This window comes from Pseudozyma flocculosa, assembly GCF_000417875.1.
Source record: "Pseudozyma flocculosa PF-1 unplaced genomic scaffold scaffold00001, whole genome shotgun sequence".
NCBI classification, from domain to species: Eukaryota; Fungi; Basidiomycota; class Ustilaginomycetes; order Ustilaginales; family Ustilaginaceae; genus Pseudozyma; species Pseudozyma flocculosa.
The window spans coordinates 553,659-571,226 of NW_006920869.1; the positions used below are offsets into that span (position 1 = coordinate 553,659).

A 17,568-nucleotide genomic window follows, 5' to 3' on the forward strand; every position below is an offset into this window, starting at 1 on the left:
GCCTCGCCCGCATCTCACAACTCACATCGAGGCGACACGCTCGTCAGGCCAGAATAGCAGAGATGGGAATGGTCCGACGATGTCGGCGACAGTCGCATCACAACACGCACGGCCTGGCCTAGCCTAGCCTACAGTAGCCTAGCCTAGGCTGCCTGCCTCTGTGCCTGCACTCGCGCACATCGACCTGCATGCCCAGGCCATCATGCTCAGCCAACGCAACGCACACACGTCCGTCCTGCGGCGTAGATTCTGCTTTGAGCCCGAGCCATGGTCGCATCACACGCCCGTCACCAGCGCATACACCAACTCGCCACCTCGTGTCATGCACAGAACGAGTCGCCGCCGCCGCCGCCGCCGCCGCCACCTCCTTCGCCCGCTTCTTCATCCGTCATCACCGACGACTTGCATCGCCACAAATAGAGTCATGACCAGTGCCAGCTCGACGACAGCGCACGGCGGTGGATTGCTGCAGGTGCGGCCTCACGTCGCCACCTTGCGAATACAGAAGACGTAGACGTGGTACCCAATCTCAATCTTGCGCAGCAGCTCCTTGCGCTGCGCGTCCAGGCTAGCCTGCCGGCTCACTCGTCCGTCCTCGTGCGCCTTGACCCATCGCAGCGCATCGCCGCCCGCAGCCGTGCCGGCGTCGTTGTCGTTGTCGTTGCCATCCGCCAGCCGCAGCTCCTCGCACACCAGCACCGACCCCTTCCGCCCTTTGCGGCAGGTCGTCTCGTACACCTTGAGCGCCCGCGACAACGTGCGCTGCTCGGCCGTAATCGCCACGACGCTCCCGCCTGTGCGCAGCACCGCCATCCAGCTCTCGATGAACCTGTGGTACAGCTTCGACAGCGACTGCGCCGACTTTTCCCGTCGACCCCACGGCAGATCCTGTGGTCATGGCAATGGCGACGGTAGTCTCCAGGGTCAGCTCGAGGCACAGCAAGGCCTGAAGAGAGAAGAGATCGCCACCGCCGTGCACTGCTCTACTCACCGTGACGATGGCGTCGATACTGTTGGGCACGCCAACGAATTGCAGCAGGTCCTCGGTCTGCGTAGCGTCGACGTGCTGGATGCCGACCTTGACCATGGCGCCTTCGTCGTCGGCGCTGAAGCCGCTGACCTCGGCCATCTTCTGCGTCCGCTCAATCGTCTCGTGGTCAACGTCGCACCCCAGCACCTCGGCCTTGATCCCTCGGCTCTCGAGCGCGCTGGCCGCCTCAAAGACGATCGATCCGTGCCCGCAGCACGGCTCTAGCACCCGGAAGCGCTCCGGCCGCCGACTGGGCTCCACTTGTCGACCGTCCTCCTCGTACCGCTGCGGCACGGGCAGGGTGAGGCCTAGCGCCGCGGCCCGGTACAGCGCCATGGTCGTGCCGCCCACGATCATATCGCCTCGCTGCGCAGGCCGGCGCGGGTGCTGTTTGAACGGCTCGGGGAGGCAGAGGAGGAAGGAGAGATCTCCCTCGACCCTGGCTTCTGCAGACCCAGCCTGGGTCGAGTCGAGAGCCTTTTCGAACTCGTCGGCGATGCCAAAGCCTGGCGAAAACTTGAGCGTGACGTCGAGCAGCGGCTGTTCGAGATCCACCCTCCATTTCGGCGGCTCGCTGTCGTCCTTTTGCGGCTCTGATCCATTGAGCCAGCCCCACGCCAGGATGCCAACGTGGTTGCTGAGCGTCTGGGTCGTCATGCTCGGCAGCACATACGTCGACCGGTCGACCGAGGCGCGGTAGCTCAGCTGCTCGGGCCGCAGCGACGTCTGACCCATGCTGGCCAGCTGGACGTCGAGCCATGTCTTGAACGCTTTGTCCCGCGCCTCGAGCGATGCATTCCAGGTGTCGTCGATGAGTCGGAGCAGCTCTTGCTCGGATGGCCAGGACGTGCTCGACTCGGACCGCGCGTCTTCTTTGCCGGCATCGCTCTCGCTCTGCGCGTCGGCGTCGTCGCCATGCTCCTCGGGCTCCACTGCTGCTGCTTGTGCCACCTTGGCCGCATCGTCCTTCTCGCGGAAGTCGACGTCATCCGCCACTCTTGGCCCCTCGACGACCTTGCCGTCCTTCTTGCGCGTACCACGCTTCTTCTTCTTATCCTTGCCAAAGTCTCGGCGTCGTTCGGCAGCCTTCTTCTGTGCCCTCCGGCTGTCGCCCGCGGCGAGGCGGTCCCGCTTGAGGTCCTCGTACAGCCTCTCCGGGAAGTCAGACGACCCGGCTAGCAAGTACGCCGACTTGGCAACGCAAAGATCTCCGTCGAGATAGGCGCGCAGTGCCAGCGAAGCGTGCTCTGGATCGCCGAGTCGGACGTGGGCCGACTGCAAGCTTGTGCCGACAGAGGCCACGCCCGTCGTTGCGGGGTCGCGAGAGTGCCAACGAGCCGCCTGGCAATGGACCTGCTGCAGGATCTCACGCTGCGCAAAGTCTTCGAAGCCCCGGAACACCTCAAAGACGAGCGAGGCGGCGAAGGACTGCGGCCGGGTCGCCAGTACTATAGCATCCGGAGTGTCCGACGTGGCGGGAGGCGTCGCCTGGCGGCCGCTGCTGAGCGGAAGATCGATGAGCTGCGTTGCCCGGCCAATCTCGATGCCCCTCACTGCGGCCTCGAGCGGTTTCGGGGCAGCGAGTGCCGCTGCCTTGGCCTGGATGTCGGAGAAATTGGCGGCGTCCGTAGACGAGGATGGAGGCGGACCTGTCACCGGCCCCTGCGCGGCCGCAAGGTCCTTGGGGAGCGTCTTTTCGCCGTTGGTCGTCGAGCCCAGTCCCCTTTGCGGCACCGACCGCCAGTCGTCTCGCGCCCACCAAGGCAGGGCGTCCTCGAAGCTCCAGTCGTCGGACCAGTACTTGATGGCATGCAGGTAGATGTAGAGCTCCTCGGGCTCCGGATCGGGCAACAGCGGACTGCGAATGAGGAACAGGAAGAATGGGGCATGAAAGGTCAGCTATCCCCCACAAGTGCAGACGCAATCTCGGCCAGGCTCACATCTTGCATTCGGGGCAAAAGTCCGAAGACTGCTCGCGGACTCGCTTCTGCCACGCCGTCTCGATATCCTGCGGCCGGTTGAAGCCCTTCGTCGGGACCTCTTCGCCTGCGTTGAGCTTCTCGAGCGCCCTCCGAAGGAGCGCCTCCGACGACGGCTTGCTGCTTTTGCCGTTGGGCCCAGGCACGTAGATGTCGGCGAGGCCCTCCTTCTCGTTGAGATCCTTGAAGAGCACCTCGTCCTTCCAGCGCGCCCAGTCCTCCTGGCCGTCCTTTTCCGACTTGATGGCGTGCACCACCTCCTCGACCTCTTTGAGGCCAATTTCGCCGCCCACAGTCTTCCACTGATCCGGCACGACTTGAGAAAACTGGCTCGTGTCTACGCGCTGCCATACGTCGTGGCCGTAGATAGGGTCGTTGCAGATGGGGTGGCCGAGGTACTGGATGTGGACGCGGATCTGGTGCGTCCGGCCGGTGATGGGCCGGCCTGCGGGATGGATCGAGCAAGGACGAATGAAAGGGCGGGTCAGCAATGGCGATCTTGGCGTCCCGCGCTGGAGCTTGCGAGGCAGCCGCGACTCACAGAAGACGACGCTCGAGTCGTCCTCGGCATCGTACGAGAGCCTGACAAAGATGGTCTCGCAGTCCTTGCCCTTGGGGTGGACGATGTTGACGCCGCTCTGCCGGTCGATGGTGAGGATGGGCTCCTTGCACACCACCTCGCCCTCGGGGAACTTGCCCCGCACGCGGCACACGTAGGCCTTGTTGACGAAGCCAGAGTGGAACTGGGCGCTGATGCGGGTCGCCGTCTCCTTTTTCGTGGCGCAGACCATGATGCCGCTGGTGAGTCGGTCGAGGCGGTTGACGGTGTAGATGCGCGGGATTCCATGCTCGCTCTTAAGCAACTCGGTGAGGGTGTGCTTGTAGTAGCGGCCCGCGGCATGGACGGGGATGCTGCCGGGCTTGACAATGACGAGTATGCCGGCGTCGTCGTCGCGGTGGAGGATGCGGATGGGCTCGTCGGTGACGGGCGGCTCGTGACGGTGGACGTTGTTGCAGATGAGGTCGCCGTCCGAGATGATCTGCCTCGGATCGCCACGCTTGCCGTTGACGCTGCAGATGCCTTTGTGGATGGCCCAGATGTAGTACTCCTTTGTGCGGTCGCGGAACTCGGTGGTGAAGATCTCGAGCAGCTCGCGGCCAAACCACCGCAGCTTGGCATATGTCTGGAACTCGTACCAGTACGACGGCGTCTTGCGAAGGCCAGTCTTGCCGGCGGCGGCGGCGGCGCCACTGTCTTCGATGAACGGCTGCGACATGGCCCAATGCGACAGAGTAGCGAGGGCAGGAGGTGGCTGAACGCGGGGAAGATACCAAGGAGAGAGGCCGGGCAAGAAGGAAAGGCAGGCCAACCCAGGGTCTGCCGGCAAAGACCCGGTGGTTCAGAGTTTCGGAAGCCGGAAGACGGCTGGCCACGCTCGAAAAATAAAATTGAGCTGGCCCAGGTTGCTCGGACCCGAGGCAGCTCCAAAAAGAATCAGAATCAGACGACCCGCGGCAAAGCACCAGGCCGTCCGCGCGGGAGCGACCGGAAAGCGCCATCCGGCGTTTGGGCCGAAGGTTTGCTGCGCGCCGGCCAACCCAGCTGCACAGCAACCACCGACCGCAGACCGACCGGGACCGCCGCTGCCAGGGCCAAGATGTTACCTACGTTGTGTGGACTGGCCCATGTCGATGGGGTCGACTTCTGTGGTCAAGACGTAGAAGAGTTCCTGTGTGAGCCGTGAGCGACGCCTGCTGTATCCCCGTCTTCGAGGCGGGCCGAGGTGGTGGCGGCGGCCATGCCTGCTGCTGGCCCCACACGTCAAAGATCAAGGCGCGGCGGAGGGCCATGCCAAAAAAGAAAGAGAAAAAAAATCTCCGCGGCCGGGAAAAGAGCCAGCGCAGCGCGCCTTCCTGCGGCAGAACGGAGATTTCTCGCTGCCTGACGTCGGCGCGAACCGTCGGGCACCGATCCGGTTTCGCTCGCTTGCTGCTCTGCAGGCGCGCAGTTGCTGGCTGCTGCTTGCTTTCTCGCTGCTCGCTGCCTCGAGGAAAGATTTCATGCACCCATGCAGGCTGATGTCCTGGCCTGGCCTCGTCGCCTCCCCCTCGATGCTGCGCTTTCGAGTCGTGCGTGCCCTGCTGACCTTGCGAGCGGGTTCACCGTCGAGCGGGCAGGCAGGCTGATCAGACATGACGGATGCTTCCGCCCGCCAACGGTCGTTCCGATGGGGATGGCGGTGACGACGACGGAACCAGCCGGCCCCTGACTGCGCCAGTCGCGGGCCAAAAACCGGCGTGTTTGGCAGCGCATGGAGCGACGCAACATGCTGCAGTTGGCGTCGTGGTGCTGACAGCAGGTCAGCTGCCATACAGAGAAGGTGCGGGGATGAGATCCGCAAGGCTCCCAACAGCAAGCAAGAAGGTGACCTGTAGGTAGCGCGGTTCTAGACCAAGACGGCGATAGGGGGCCGAGTCACGGCCGCCGGATGGGCAAGGCCAGGCCAAGCCATAGGCAGACGGGGCACACGACGAGAGCCAAAAAGGTTGGGTTCGCCCGGGCTGCCCTCATGGCCCGGCCTGATGCTGGCCTGGCCACCACCATTCGGCCAAGAGGACAGAGATGCACGCCATATGCAAATCTCAGCTGGCGCGGGCCTTGGCCCTTCCCCCTCCCCGCAAAATCGTAATCATGGGGGCAGGAGGCGGCTCCTGATTGAGCGGCGAGCGTGGCGGGCCAGCGATCCAAGAAGACTAGTACGTGTAGACGGTGCCGCCAGCGTCTCTGGCCACGGTGGGTCAGGGGCAGACGAGTGCGGCGCAAAGCTCCTTGCCTTCGAGCCGAGAGAAGGCGCCGCCGTCGATAGAGGACGTAACGTGTGATCTTGAGCGGAGGAGGCTCTTCTGCTCTGCCCCGTCCTGCCCTGCCCTACCTCGGCCTGGGCCGCAGGCCTCCTCTTCTTCCCTCCTTCCTTCCATCAAACCATCACCTTCCCCACAACCCGGTCCTCTTCCCTGCGACTTCTGCCATCTGCTTGCATCCGTCGCATAACCCCGTCATCCCATACATACATAAGTGGGGCGTTTCGGCAGCCTTGTCCCTCCGCCCTAGCTGCACCATCTCCGTCTTGCTCTTCTCTGCACCATCTTCATAAACCTTCTTGACGGCCCGGTCTCCCGTCGCCCCGTCGCAACACGGAGCGCGTCTCCTTCCACCACCGGCAAGGTCGTAATCAAGCCAATCACAGGCCGAACGCTGACAGCGGGTACATCCCTCTCGCCAGCCGTTCCAGTTGCTCTATCGCACCGCGGAATCCCTGCGACCTCCCGGTACACCAACGTCGACATAAAAAGGCTCGACGCTCGGCGCGTTCGCCACTCAGCCACACGGACCCCCTCCTTTTACCATCTCGATCACCGCCACCGCTGCTCTCTGACACTCGACCACCATGTCTTCGACACCAGCGAGCATGAACGCGCGGGACCTATCGCCCACGAGGGACGGGTCCACCTCTGAAAAGGACAGGCTCGACCATGGCGTGACCGCCGGCGAGGTCGAGCCCAAGGGTGGCGACTCGATCAGCAGCTCGGGCGCGCCGAGGCAGACCATCTTCGGCGAGAAGAAGGAGCAGCACCGCAGCGAAGAGGACTACATGTACGAGAAGCAAAAGATCTCGGAGGGCGACCACAAGTTCCACAAGCTCGGGTGGATCAAGCTCACCGTCTGCCTGATTGTCGAGGCCATCGCCCTGGGCAGTCTCAGTCTGCCGAGCGCCTTTGCCACGCTCGGCATGGTCGCCGGCACCCTCCTCAGCGTTGGCATGGGCCTCATCGCCATCTACACCAGCTATGTCGTCGGCCAGGTCAAGATCAAGTTCCCGCACGTCTCCCACTACGCCGACGCTGGCAGGCTCCTCTTTGGCCGCTTCGGCTATGAGGTCGTCAGCGTCATGTTTGTGCTCCAGCTCGTCCTCCTCGTCGGCTCCCACTGCCTGACGGGCGCCATCGCCTTCCTCAACATCACCGACAACGCCATCTGCTCGCTCGTCTTTGCCCTCATCTCGGCCATCATCCTATACCTGATCGCCATCCCCCCGACCTTCTCCGAGCTCGCCATCCTCGGATACATTGACTTTGCCTCAATCATCATCGCCATCGGCATCACGATCATCGGCACCGGTGTCCAGGCGGGCAGCCAGGCCGGTGGCCTCTCTGCCGTCAACTGGTCCGCTTGGCCCAAGGAGGGCGTCACCTTTGCCGACGTGAGTGTGGCGCGGCACGGCGCGGCACGAGCGGAGCACCCCATCGCCGATGTCTCGAAAGCGCGCGACTGACATCGTCCCTCTGCCTTGTGATTCCGCACCCTCCACTTTTTCTCCCCTCTGCCAGGCCTGGCTCGCCATCACCAACATCGCCTTCGCCTACAGCTTCGCCGTGTGCCAGTTCTCGTTCATGGACGAGATGCACACGCCCAAGGACTACGTCAAGTCGATTTGGGCCCTGGGCATCATTGAGATCTTCATCTACACGGTGACGGGCGCGCTCGTCTACGCCTTTGTCGGCGTCGACGTCAAGTCGCCCGCGCTCCTCTCGGCGGGCACGACGCTGTCCAAGGTGGCGTTCGGCATCGCGCTGCCCGTCATCTTCATCTCGGGCTCCATCAACACCACCGTCGCCGCGCGCTACATTCACGGCCGCGTCTTTAAGAACTCGGTCATCCGCTACGTCAACACCAAGATGGGCTGGCTCACCTGGCTCGTTCTCATTTTCATCATCACCCGTGGGTAGCTCGACGAGCCTCCCCCTCTTCCCCTCGCAATCCGGGTCGACCCCCGCTGACCCCGCTGACCCCGCTGACCCCGCTGACCCCGCTGACCCCGCTGACCCCCACCCCTTCTCCCCATCCCCAAACGCAACCAAACCGCAGTCATTGCCTGGATCATCAGCGAGGCGATTCCCTTCTTCTCGGCGTTGCTTGGACTCATGTCTGCGCTGTTTATCAGCGGTTTTACGTTCTATCTGCCGAGTCTGATGTGGTTCATGCTGATCAAGGAGGGCTCGTGGCGCTCGAAGCACAACCTGACGCTTTCGTTTGCCAACGGCGCCACGTTTGTCATTGGCATCGCCATCCTTGGCTGCGGCACGTATGCCTCGGTCAAGGACATCGTGAGTAGCCCGCTCCGGCTGGCAACAGCTTGCCCGATTTGCAGCGCAACGGAATGCTGACTTGCCTTTTGCCATGCACCCGCCCCTGTCCTTCCCTGTGCCGCTGTTGCGACCCGACAGATCAACCAGAACAACTCGGGCGACGTCCGAGGCTCGTTCACCTGCGCGCCGATTGCGTAGGCGCTCGCACTCGAGAGCGATCCCTCCCTAGACGACCGTGAACGACTGCTCCATGTGCTCCTAGACTAGTAATGCTCGACGATTGCAAAGATTGACTTTGAGATGCCGAAAGGGGACCCCAGCTTGCGATGCGGGCGCTGCTGAGCTGTGGCGTGGCGTTGGCGTCTGTGCAGCCCCCGCCTGCATGTCCCTCCCCACTTGTTTTTTTGAGAGTGGGCCCGCTCCAGGCCAAGCTGGACCCTGGCCTTGCTCGCTGCTTGGAAGCCGGGTGGCGAGCAAGTGGCGTCGGTCCATGGTGGCTCGCTCCTTCTCGATGACCACCACAGCCACTCCATCTACTGCACACGATCGTCGCCATCTTCCTCACCATGCCACGCCCTAGCTTCGCTCCTGCTCCGCTCGCTGCTTTGAGCAGCGCCGATGCGCCGACCTCATACCAACCCACCCTCTTTGAACTGCGCTTCGGCCCACGGCGGAACCGCAAGCCAACCCACGAGGCCAGCCCTCCAGACCGCCTCTCTCCATCTCGGAAACGAGTCAAGCTCGACGACACCGACAAGCAGAGCGAGGGAACCTCAAGCAGCTCCGATGCCTCGTACGACACGCCAACAGTGGCCCCGTTGAATGGCCATCGAGGACCGTTCCACAGCATCACCCGACCCGCATTCTGCGATAGGTACCGCATCGAGGACCTACCGGGCGCCGACATCTTCTACCGTCCCGATTGGATCGACAGCAAGACGGCGGAACGGTGGAGGAGAGAGCTCGACGCCCTGCCGGACTGGTACCAGCCCAAACTCAAGGTCTACGGGCGCGAAATCACCCAGAGCCGAGAGATATGCGCCTACGCCACCGAGCCGGGTCTCGAGCTCAAATACAGGTGCGATGCTGCCGTCGCTGGTCTGCCTTTCAGCTACCCCCCACCGCTAACCTTAGCTTGTCCCTCCCTGCTCGCGCCGCCACCTGTGCGCCGCTCAGCGGTCATCCGGTCGAGATGCACGCTCCCTTCCCCCCACTGCTCAACCACATCGCCTCGCTCCTCTCGTCCGACGACTGCCTCGGCTCAGAGGTGCGCTTCAACCACTGCATGCTCAACCGCTACGACGACGGCAAGGTCTACATCGGCAAGCACTCGGACAACCGCGAGAACAAGGTCATTGTCACCGTCTCGCTCGGCGCGGATCGCAGCTGGATTATGGAACGCAAGCAGGACCGCCGTCGCAACACCCCCGCCGTTACCGCCAGCCAGCAAGGCCAAGGCGAGCAAGGCGAGAGGATCAAGAAGCGGTGGATCCTGCGCAACGGCAGCCTCCTCGTCATGCAGGGAGAGACGCAGAAGCTGTACACGCACGAGATCCCAAAGGAGCTCAAAACCACACAGCCTCGCATCGTGAGTCTCAACCCCCGGCGCTTAGATGCTGGCCACAGCGGCTGACTTGTCTGCGCCACTTCTCTCGATGGGAGTTTGCCTCGCCGCACAGAGCATCACATTCCGGCAGCTCGTCTATGAATGAACGGATCGGATCGGAGAGGTATGCAAGATGGGAAGCACAGATGCCTTGTGGGTCTCTCCCCGTATGGCAGGAAGCGGGGGGAGGGGTATATGGTTGCGAGGCCCACAAGAACGGCGGCGCGCTCTCAGCAGATGACGCAGTCCGAGTCCTTTTTGCCGCCAGAGCCGGTGTTGGAGATCTTGGCGAGCGAAGCCATCTCTTCGGCGAGCTTGGTCTCCTCGGACGACGTGAGGAGGCCCTTCTTTTGCCGCGCCTGCATCGCCTTGATGGCCGAGACTCGTTCCGCCTTGGCGCGTCTGCAGGAACGGGCGGGGAGGCGAGAGGAGGCGTGGATGTCAGATCAGATCGTCCCGACTGGACGGCCGAGTTGGGTGCGCCTTCTCGTCGTTAACCCCGCTGCGATGCAGCGCTCCCGGCCAATCATCCCCCTCGCGCCACAAGCCCACTCCGCGAGCACCCGGCAGCAAAAGTCTCGATTCCCGCAGCCCAGCAGCTGGACAAGCGAAATAGCAAGGACGCATCGAAGCCAGGGCCGATCGCCACTGGCGGCTTTAGGCGAGTCCAAAGACGGATTTGGGCACCCACTTGTCGGTCTTGTCAAATAGCTTGTTGGTGGTGGCCTTGTTGGCGATGGCCGTCATCGGCGTGCGTTTAGGCTGCCCATCCGCGGCAGGCGGCGCGTCGGTCTTGGACCCGCTCTTTGTCAGGCCACCGAAGTTGGGCTTCGAGACGGACGCCGTCATCTTCTTGAGGGCCGAGCTGCCTGCAGCGTCGGCCTTCTTTGGCGGTGGTGGCACCAGCCGGCTCGAAGATGAGGCCGGCGAGGGTGTAGAGCCGCAGCTGTGCTGAGCTGGAGCCCGATGCGATGGACAGAAGGACGCGCGGCATTGCGGGCACTGCAGATGTGAAGGCGAGGGGGAAGGTGGTATGTCAGCCAGATGGATACGAAACACGATCCGACAGCACGCGAGAGAGGACGAGCAGCGTCGCTCACCTGTATCGGCACCACCATGATCTTGGAGCACTTCTTGAAGCGGCACTCGTTTGGCTTCTTCTGCCGAGCGCCGCTCGAAGATGATGCCGCCGATGGACCCTTGCTGTCTGCCTTGATGTAGCCGTTGGAATCGAGAGCGGGGCAACGTCCTGCCGAGAGATGGCGGTCCATGGCGATGTTGGGATCCTCGTCCCTCTTCCATCCCTGGGGCGGCGAGTCGCAGAGCGGGCAGAGCGGGACGCGGTAGTCGCCGGTGCTGTCGTCGTGGACGGAGCAGCGATGCGCGGCAGGGCGGAAGTGGGCGCCGCAGTAGCTCTGGCGGCAGTCTGCGCAGCGGAAGGGGAGAAAGTCTTCGCGGTGGCACTCGTCGAGGGCGCACCGCTCGCCGATGAACATCATGGCGCCGGTGGATCGTTCCGGCATGGCAGGCAATGGGGCGCAGGAGTGAGCAGGCGAGATGAGGAGAGAACTTGGAGGGTTAATGGGGAAACGTCGAGGCGATGGATGCGATGCTGATGCGGTGCAGTGAAAGGTAGCTGTAGCGGGCCGGGTCGAGAGCGTGATGGGGCCGCCGGGTATAAATGAGGTGTGCGTCGACAGGGGGGTATCCAATGGTGGCGTGCTGCGAGGAGAAGAAAGGGCTTGCGTGGCCGCTGAGTCGGGGGCTAGGGAGGAAGAATGAGGAAGCGGAGGGAAGGGTGAGGGGAGGAGGTGGTGGAAAAGGTTTGCGTGGCCTGCCAGGCCATGGAGTGGTCCAGGGTGGGCGGCCAGCCTCGACTGTGTCTTGGCGGTGCGAGGCTGAGCCCTGCGCTCGGGATTCGGCCGCGTGGCGCTTGTCGGCCGTCGTGGACCGACGCCTGCACCGACAGCCATCCTTTCGAAGCAAAGTGGAGGGGCAGCGCCGGCTTACGTAAAACGCAGCTCCCGCCTGGATGGCAGAGTCAGCCGCTGCGATGCCTTCCTTGGCTCCTCCTCGTCGTCGTCCTGCCCCCCCTAACCACGCTCCCGTCTTTCACCCATCCGCGACCCCCCGGCGCACACAACCGACATGGCATCCTCACCCTCTTCCGACCTGGCATACGAGCAGCAGCCGGCGGGCGCATGGCAGGATGGCAACATCGTCCCCGCAGAGCGCCTCGAGTCGACCCGCGACAAGTTCTTTCGCAAGATGAAGGAGCAGCCCCTTGTCCCCATCGGTTCGTGATCCGTGTCGGTTGGGAGATGCCGCGGTTTTTCCCCTCCGTATTGAACCAGCTGCTACGTCTACCTCTCCTCACCCCCTCCTTGGCAGGCTCGTTGCTCACGTGCGGAGCTCTGATCGCCGCATCCAACCACCTGCGAAAGGGCAACCGCAACGAGTTTCAAAAGGCGCTGCGATGGCGAGTCGGCTTCCAGGGTCTCACCATCCTCGGCGCAGTGGCCGGCAGCCTGTACTACAACCAGAAAGTCTCGACGCCCGCACCTCCTCCCGTCCCCTCGTCGTCCCCCGGGTCCGTCGCACCGGGCGTCGAGGACGCGGCAGGCGGCGCGGCGGCGCGGCAGACGAACCTGTGGCAGCAGATGCGCGCCGACGAGCGCGCCGCCAAGCAAAAGGCCGGGTTTAACGAGCGCCTCGACAAGGCAAAGGCGCGCGCCGATAGGGACGAGGAAAAGGAGCTCGAAGAGGCGCTCCTAGGCAAGGAGGAGGACGTCGTCGTGCCACCACCAACAAAAGAGAGGAGCCGGCCCGTCATTGGCATGGACGCGCGGAGGCAGGTTTGAGATAGATAACAGGGGAGGACCATCCGGCGAGGGTCGCGCGCCGAAGGAACATCAGGACCGGCAGATCTCCTGCGCAGACAGCCAGCACCAGCACACCGTGCAGCAGAAAGAGGCTCCTAGAAAAGACGACTTGCAAGTTCACCATTACAGCCTGACCCTGTGCGTGACCGATGGAATGCCCTAACATGATACAAGGTCCCTTCTACGCCCTCGATGCCGGCCCTCAGAAGACCTGCTGGAAGAAGCGCTCGAGGTCAAAGAGGATGGCGCGCGACCCCTGTTGGATCGTCGTCTTCGTGAGATCGTGGCCCTGCGCGAGCGTCGGCGGCACCGACTCGGCCTTGCCGGTCGATTCCTCCTCTCCGATCTCGTTCCGCGACCCTTGACCGCCATCCTTGCCAGCCTGGAGCGCCTCTGCTCTCCCCGGACCATCCGCACCGTCTTGCCCTTCCTCTGCATCGTCCCCGTCATCATCTCCGTCACCCTCTTCCTCCTCCAACACGAACGCATCGTCCCGGTACCGGCTCTGCGCGACGGCCCGGACGCAATCCGCAATCTCATGGAGGAATCCTCGAACCAGAGGCTGGCACGACGATGCCCCACTGCCGTGATTCGCGGAGACAAAGACGACGTCGTGCAAATCCTCGAGGATATCGAGCGTGTCCAGGCCAATGTGGAGCGGCTGGTCGGGTCGAAGCGGCGGAGGGACGGTCGCCGCCGTCAATGCCGTCCCGAAGAAGCACGGAGACTTTGCCGTTGTCGCGGCGGCTGATCTCGACGACATCGATGTCGTCGCGACCGCAGCGGTGGCGGGCGACGAGACGATGAGACCGTGTCGCAGCGAGGCGCGCCAGAGGCGGCACCGGAAGACTTGTCGGATCAGCTCGAGCAGGATGCCGTCGCGGTGATTGAGCGCGGCGGGGCGGGTTGACGTCGCCTCTCCCGCCTCGTCGCCGCCGTGGAGCGAGAGCGAGGTGGCGTGCATCGACAGGTCCAGCAGCGAGTCGTCGATGCGTAGGGCCAGCGCACTATCGAGGCGCTGGCACGTCTCGGCCGCACAGCGACCCTGCCAGCACTCGATCTCGCGCCAGGAAAAGCGGCTCGTCAAGATGCGGTGGAACGGCGCGAAGCCCAGGTCGATGAGCACGGCGAGCTGGTCGCGCATCGAGCCCTGTCCCTGGTCTGGTCCCTGCGTCGGCGCGCACATCGCCTCGTCTTCCGGAGCGGGCACCGCTTCCTCCTCCTCCTCGTCTTCGTCGGGCGGTGGCAGCTGGAGCGAGCCAGCCCGGGGCGTCATCTCCGAGATGGTGGCCGACGACCGGATCCACTCCATGATCGAGGCGCCGGCCGATCCGGGTGCAGTGAAACGCTGCGGCGTCGGCTGCAGCAACGGACGAGAGACTCGGCTTTGCCAGACGCTGGGGGATGGCATCGACTCCTTGGGTTCGGCGCTGAGCAGCGGCGGCGGTTGCACTGGCGATGCCTTCAACGGCGTCGACTTAGACGCGGGTGGAGACCGGGCGTCGGCAAGAGGCCTTGGGACGCGCAGCTGGGGCCGGTAGTCGTCTCTCTGCGAGGCCCACCAACGCTCGCATCGGACCAGGAGCGCCCACGTGCGTATCCGCCGCTCGCGCTCTTCGATGTCGATGCCGTGCGGCGTGGCGGTCGAGCGGTCAGCAACGAGCTTGCTGTCCTGACTCGTCGCCTCGTCGATGGCGAGCTTGTCGATGCCCAAGATCTTGGCCAGCGCCACGCTCTCCGCAAAGCGCAGGAAACTGGCGTCCCTCCACGTCGAGCCAGCGGCCGGCCGCGTGGCGCTGTTGCTGTTCGCTTCCGCCTCTTCCAGGCACCACAGCGCCAGCGAGAGCAGCAAGGACGTGAAGATTGAGGTGCAGCCGGGCTGCTGGCCGAACGAAGCCGTCCCCTCGGACAGCGATCGCGTCGAGAGCGTGTACGAGATGAGCGAGACGACCTGATCCCTCTGGTCGGCTGTGAAGGCTCGCGCGTTGTCGTCGCTGAAGGACGGCAAGATCGGAGGTCGGAAGGGCACGTCGATGTCGAGCGAGTCCAGCAGCGACCGCCTGTCCGTCTTGGGCGAAGTCATCTTGGCGACGGGTGCCGCTTTCGCCTCCTTGGCCACCTCGTCGTCGGCAGGCATCCTCGCTCCCAACAGGCCGAGGACCGACATGCTCAATGCCAGCGCGGCAAAGCTCGGATCCTGCTTCTGCCAGTTCTGCCCGATCTTGGGGTAGATGTAGGCTCTGGGGAAGATGCCGAAGCAGACGTCGCGGTAGAGGTGCTCAAAGAAGAGCGCTGTGCGCTGCGTCAGCAGCTGCGACGACAGCGGGTCTTCGCGCACCGGCGGCGTCTTGGACGAGCTCTGTATTGGCGGCGCCGGCGGCTCCATCTTGGTCTTTGCCGTCGTCGTCGTCGTTGTCGCCGCCGCGCAAGTCGCTGCGGCCGTGAAGCCTGCCTGTTGCGGCGGAGCGAACGCAGAGACTGAAGCCGACCGTGCTCCCCGCGAGGAGCGGCTGTCTATCTCGCGCTTGCTCTCGAGACCGGCTAGCAAGCTATGGATCGAATCGGCGCTGCTGCGGTGGGCGCGATGCGATACCGTCGGGGCTCTTGGCCGGTTGTACGCCAGAGCGGGACGAGCCATCTCTTTTCCCCCCAGCTGATGGACGTGAGGCAGGCTGGCCAGGCCATTGGTGGCGAGCTCGGTGTGGGAGACCTTGAAGCGCTTGGCATCGTTGGTGGTGTCGGCGTGCTGATTCTCCGCCCTGAGCGTCCTAGTTTTCGAGCGCGGGCGCTTCGAGCTGCCCGAGGGGGTCAATGACGATTCTCTCGTGATCAGACCATTGGCAACGGCGGCGAGGTTGTACAGGTCCGTGGCTGTTGAGTACTTCTGCAAGTTGGAGGCGTTCGAAGCCGGCGTGTGAGCGGGGTCCTTGCGCGCGGATCGCACGAAGCCCGGAAAGACGTCAACCATGTCGTCGTGCCGTTGCTCGGGCGTAGGGATTCCCATGTCCGATGTGGGGAAGGTCGACGAGAGGGAGGGAAGTCGTCGCTGCTCCGAGTGCTGGGCCAGCGCGCTGGATTTGGCGGACCCGGACAGGAGCGGAGGCAGCGGCAGGTGCAGGTCGTGAAGTAGGGGCGTCCGGAAGCCGGCGGTGCTCTCGGTCGTGTAGCCCGAGAAGGTGCTGTCGAGGCTGCCGGAACGCGTCGACAGGTCGCCCAGGTGCTGCTGCTGTTTCTGTGTGTGCGGATATGGTGGAAGAGGTGCCAGCGAGCCACGCCGAGTCGAATACATGACCGAGGTCAGCGGCTGATGATCGGGTGGCAGCCAGTCTACCTCTGCTCGATGTTTGGTCAGGTTTTGTTTCGACCCAGCGGTGCGTACGGGCGAGGACGAGCTCCGAGGCGGTGACGGAGAAGCAATGGACGTCGCTGCTGATGTCGTGATCGTGCTGGCCGCCAGCAGTCGTCGTGGTTTACGATGGCTCGGCGAGCCGGCAACCAGAGGCAGAGTCGAGATGTCCGATCCGATATGAACAATGTGCTCCCAAGATTACCGAAGGCGTGTGCAGAGCTTGTTGGCCCCGAGAGAGCGGCGGACCGATAAGAGCAAGTAGCGCGCTGCGAGCGTGTCGAGGCGATATGGTGGTTTGTGGTGGGAGCAGAGAGAAAAGGGATAGCGAACCTCGCTCGAGGCGATGGTGACGAGTCCAGAGCGGCTTAGTCGGTATACTTGACTGCAGGCAGCGACACCTGGAATGGCAGCAGCATCGAGAGGGAGGAAGCGGCAGAAGGTCGAGCGGGATGGGGCCTGACAAGTCGCCGGTCCCATGCCTACTGGCCAGGCCGGCTGTATGGGGGCCAAGACGCGCGCGGGGGGACGCGGCCGGAGAGGGAGGGATGGGCCGGATAAACGAGGGCTGCGGCGGTCAGGATTGCGGCGGGGCGGCGGACGGAGGCCAGGACCGGGGGAGCCGTTCTGCACGCTGCTCGTGGCTCCGTATGGCGTATCGAGCGGAGCGGGGAGCGGGGGGGAAAGCGAGGAACGGCAAAGGGCCGAGTTCGGTCGGTGGGGTCCGCGAGATGCTGCCCGCGACGAGGTGAGTGAGGGTTGGTGGTGCTTCCCCGTGCCTCGGCGTGGGGGGCGTGTGGTATGGTTCGCGATCTGATCCCCACTGCCCGACGGCAGCCGCTGTCCGGCGTCTTGAGCACCGGAATGGCCGGACAAGATGGGTCGGTTGCCTTGGACGACTCTCCATCCATGGCCCACCGGCAACAAAGGAGCAGGTAGGAAGGCAGGCAGGCACAAGGCTTGGCATTCGAAGGTGCCGCGCCTTTTCCCTCATCTGCTGTCCTTCGCCCACGTTGTTGGTTGAAAGTCGAGCTGCCGCCGCCGGTTTCGCAGACGACAATTGGACGGCAAAAGACGGATAGCCAACAGCGCGAGGGTCGGCGAGTTGCTCTCCGGTGCGATGCCTGCATCGGGGCGAGACGAAGACAAGGCAAAGGTCGACGCCACCCTGTCGGCCACACGAGGATCAGGCGTCGGTTCAAGCGGCAAGTGTGTGAAGTGAGAACAGCGAGGGCCGGACCGCGACCTCCACGGGCCGCCGTCGGTGCACCGTCTCGCCGCGTCGTAGCCGTGTCGCTTTCGTCGGCGTCACTGTACTTTAATGGCACCCCATATGGTATATACGATGACTTGCAGCTGTGCCAATGTAGCTGCGGAGACCGCTTCGTACACAGGAGGAGGAGTGGGGTCCGGGGAAAGGTGGCGGGCAGAGTTTTGCCGCCCGGTGTGGAGAGCCAAGTTTGCCAGGGTCCGCGGGGACAGTTGCAACGCACGACACACCGCACCATCCCATGTGAAATCGAGCGGACGGACGGAGGGGCGGGCCGGTCAACATCGCTCCGTCCTTGTCGCGGGTC

The 17,568-nt window shown here is 64.0% G+C and overlaps 6 protein-coding genes across 6 annotated transcripts; 3 read left to right on the top strand and 3 right to left on the bottom strand.

Moving 5' to 3' along the window:
• Positions 1-480: 480 nt before the first annotated feature.
• PFL1_00189 (uncharacterized protein) lies at positions 481-4,286 on the bottom strand (the record flags this gene model as incomplete). Its single annotated transcript, XM_007877686.1, has 4 exons — positions 481-888; positions 992-2,888; positions 2,971-3,454; positions 3,551-4,286. The coding sequence occupies 4 exons, from the start codon at positions 4,284-4,286 to the stop codon at positions 481-483; spliced, it is 3,525 nt and encodes a 1,174-aa protein (XP_007875877.1).
• Positions 4,287-6,458: 2,172 nt separating this feature from the next.
• Positions 6,459-8,355, top strand: PFL1_00190 (uncharacterized protein; the record flags this gene model as incomplete). Its single annotated transcript, XM_007877687.1, has 4 exons — positions 6,459-7,271; positions 7,399-7,789; positions 7,937-8,175; positions 8,296-8,355. The coding sequence occupies 4 exons, from the start codon at positions 6,459-6,461 to the stop codon at positions 8,353-8,355; spliced, it is 1,503 nt and encodes a 500-aa protein (XP_007875878.1).
• A 368-nt stretch (positions 8,356-8,723) lies between these two features.
• Positions 8,724-9,869, top strand: PFL1_00191 (uncharacterized protein; the record flags this gene model as incomplete). The annotated part of the gene is made up of 3 exons (XM_007877688.1): positions 8,724-9,235; positions 9,334-9,745; positions 9,837-9,869. 3 exons carry the CDS (start codon positions 8,724-8,726, stop codon positions 9,867-9,869), a joined length of 957 nt encoding a protein of 318 aa, XP_007875879.1.
• A 124-nt stretch (positions 9,870-9,993) lies between these two features.
• On the bottom strand, positions 9,994-11,286 carry PFL1_00192 (uncharacterized protein; the record flags this gene model as incomplete). Its single annotated transcript, XM_007877689.1, has 3 exons — positions 9,994-10,165; positions 10,455-10,765; positions 10,864-11,286. 3 exons carry the CDS (start codon positions 11,284-11,286, stop codon positions 9,994-9,996), a joined length of 906 nt encoding a protein of 301 aa, XP_007875880.1.
• A 625-nt stretch (positions 11,287-11,911) lies between these two features.
• On the top strand, positions 11,912-12,624 carry PFL1_00193 (uncharacterized protein; the record flags this gene model as incomplete). Its single annotated transcript, XM_007877690.1, has 2 exons — positions 11,912-12,059; positions 12,155-12,624. 2 exons carry the CDS (start codon positions 11,912-11,914, stop codon positions 12,622-12,624), a joined length of 618 nt encoding a protein of 205 aa, XP_007875881.1.
• A 223-nt stretch (positions 12,625-12,847) lies between these two features.
• Positions 12,848-15,934, bottom strand: PFL1_00194 (uncharacterized protein; the record flags this gene model as incomplete). The annotated part of the gene is made up of 1 exon (XM_007877691.1): positions 12,848-15,934. The coding sequence occupies one exon, from the start codon at positions 15,932-15,934 to the stop codon at positions 12,848-12,850; it is 3,087 nt and encodes a 1,028-aa protein (XP_007875882.1).
• Positions 15,935-17,568: the final 1,634 nt, after the last annotated feature.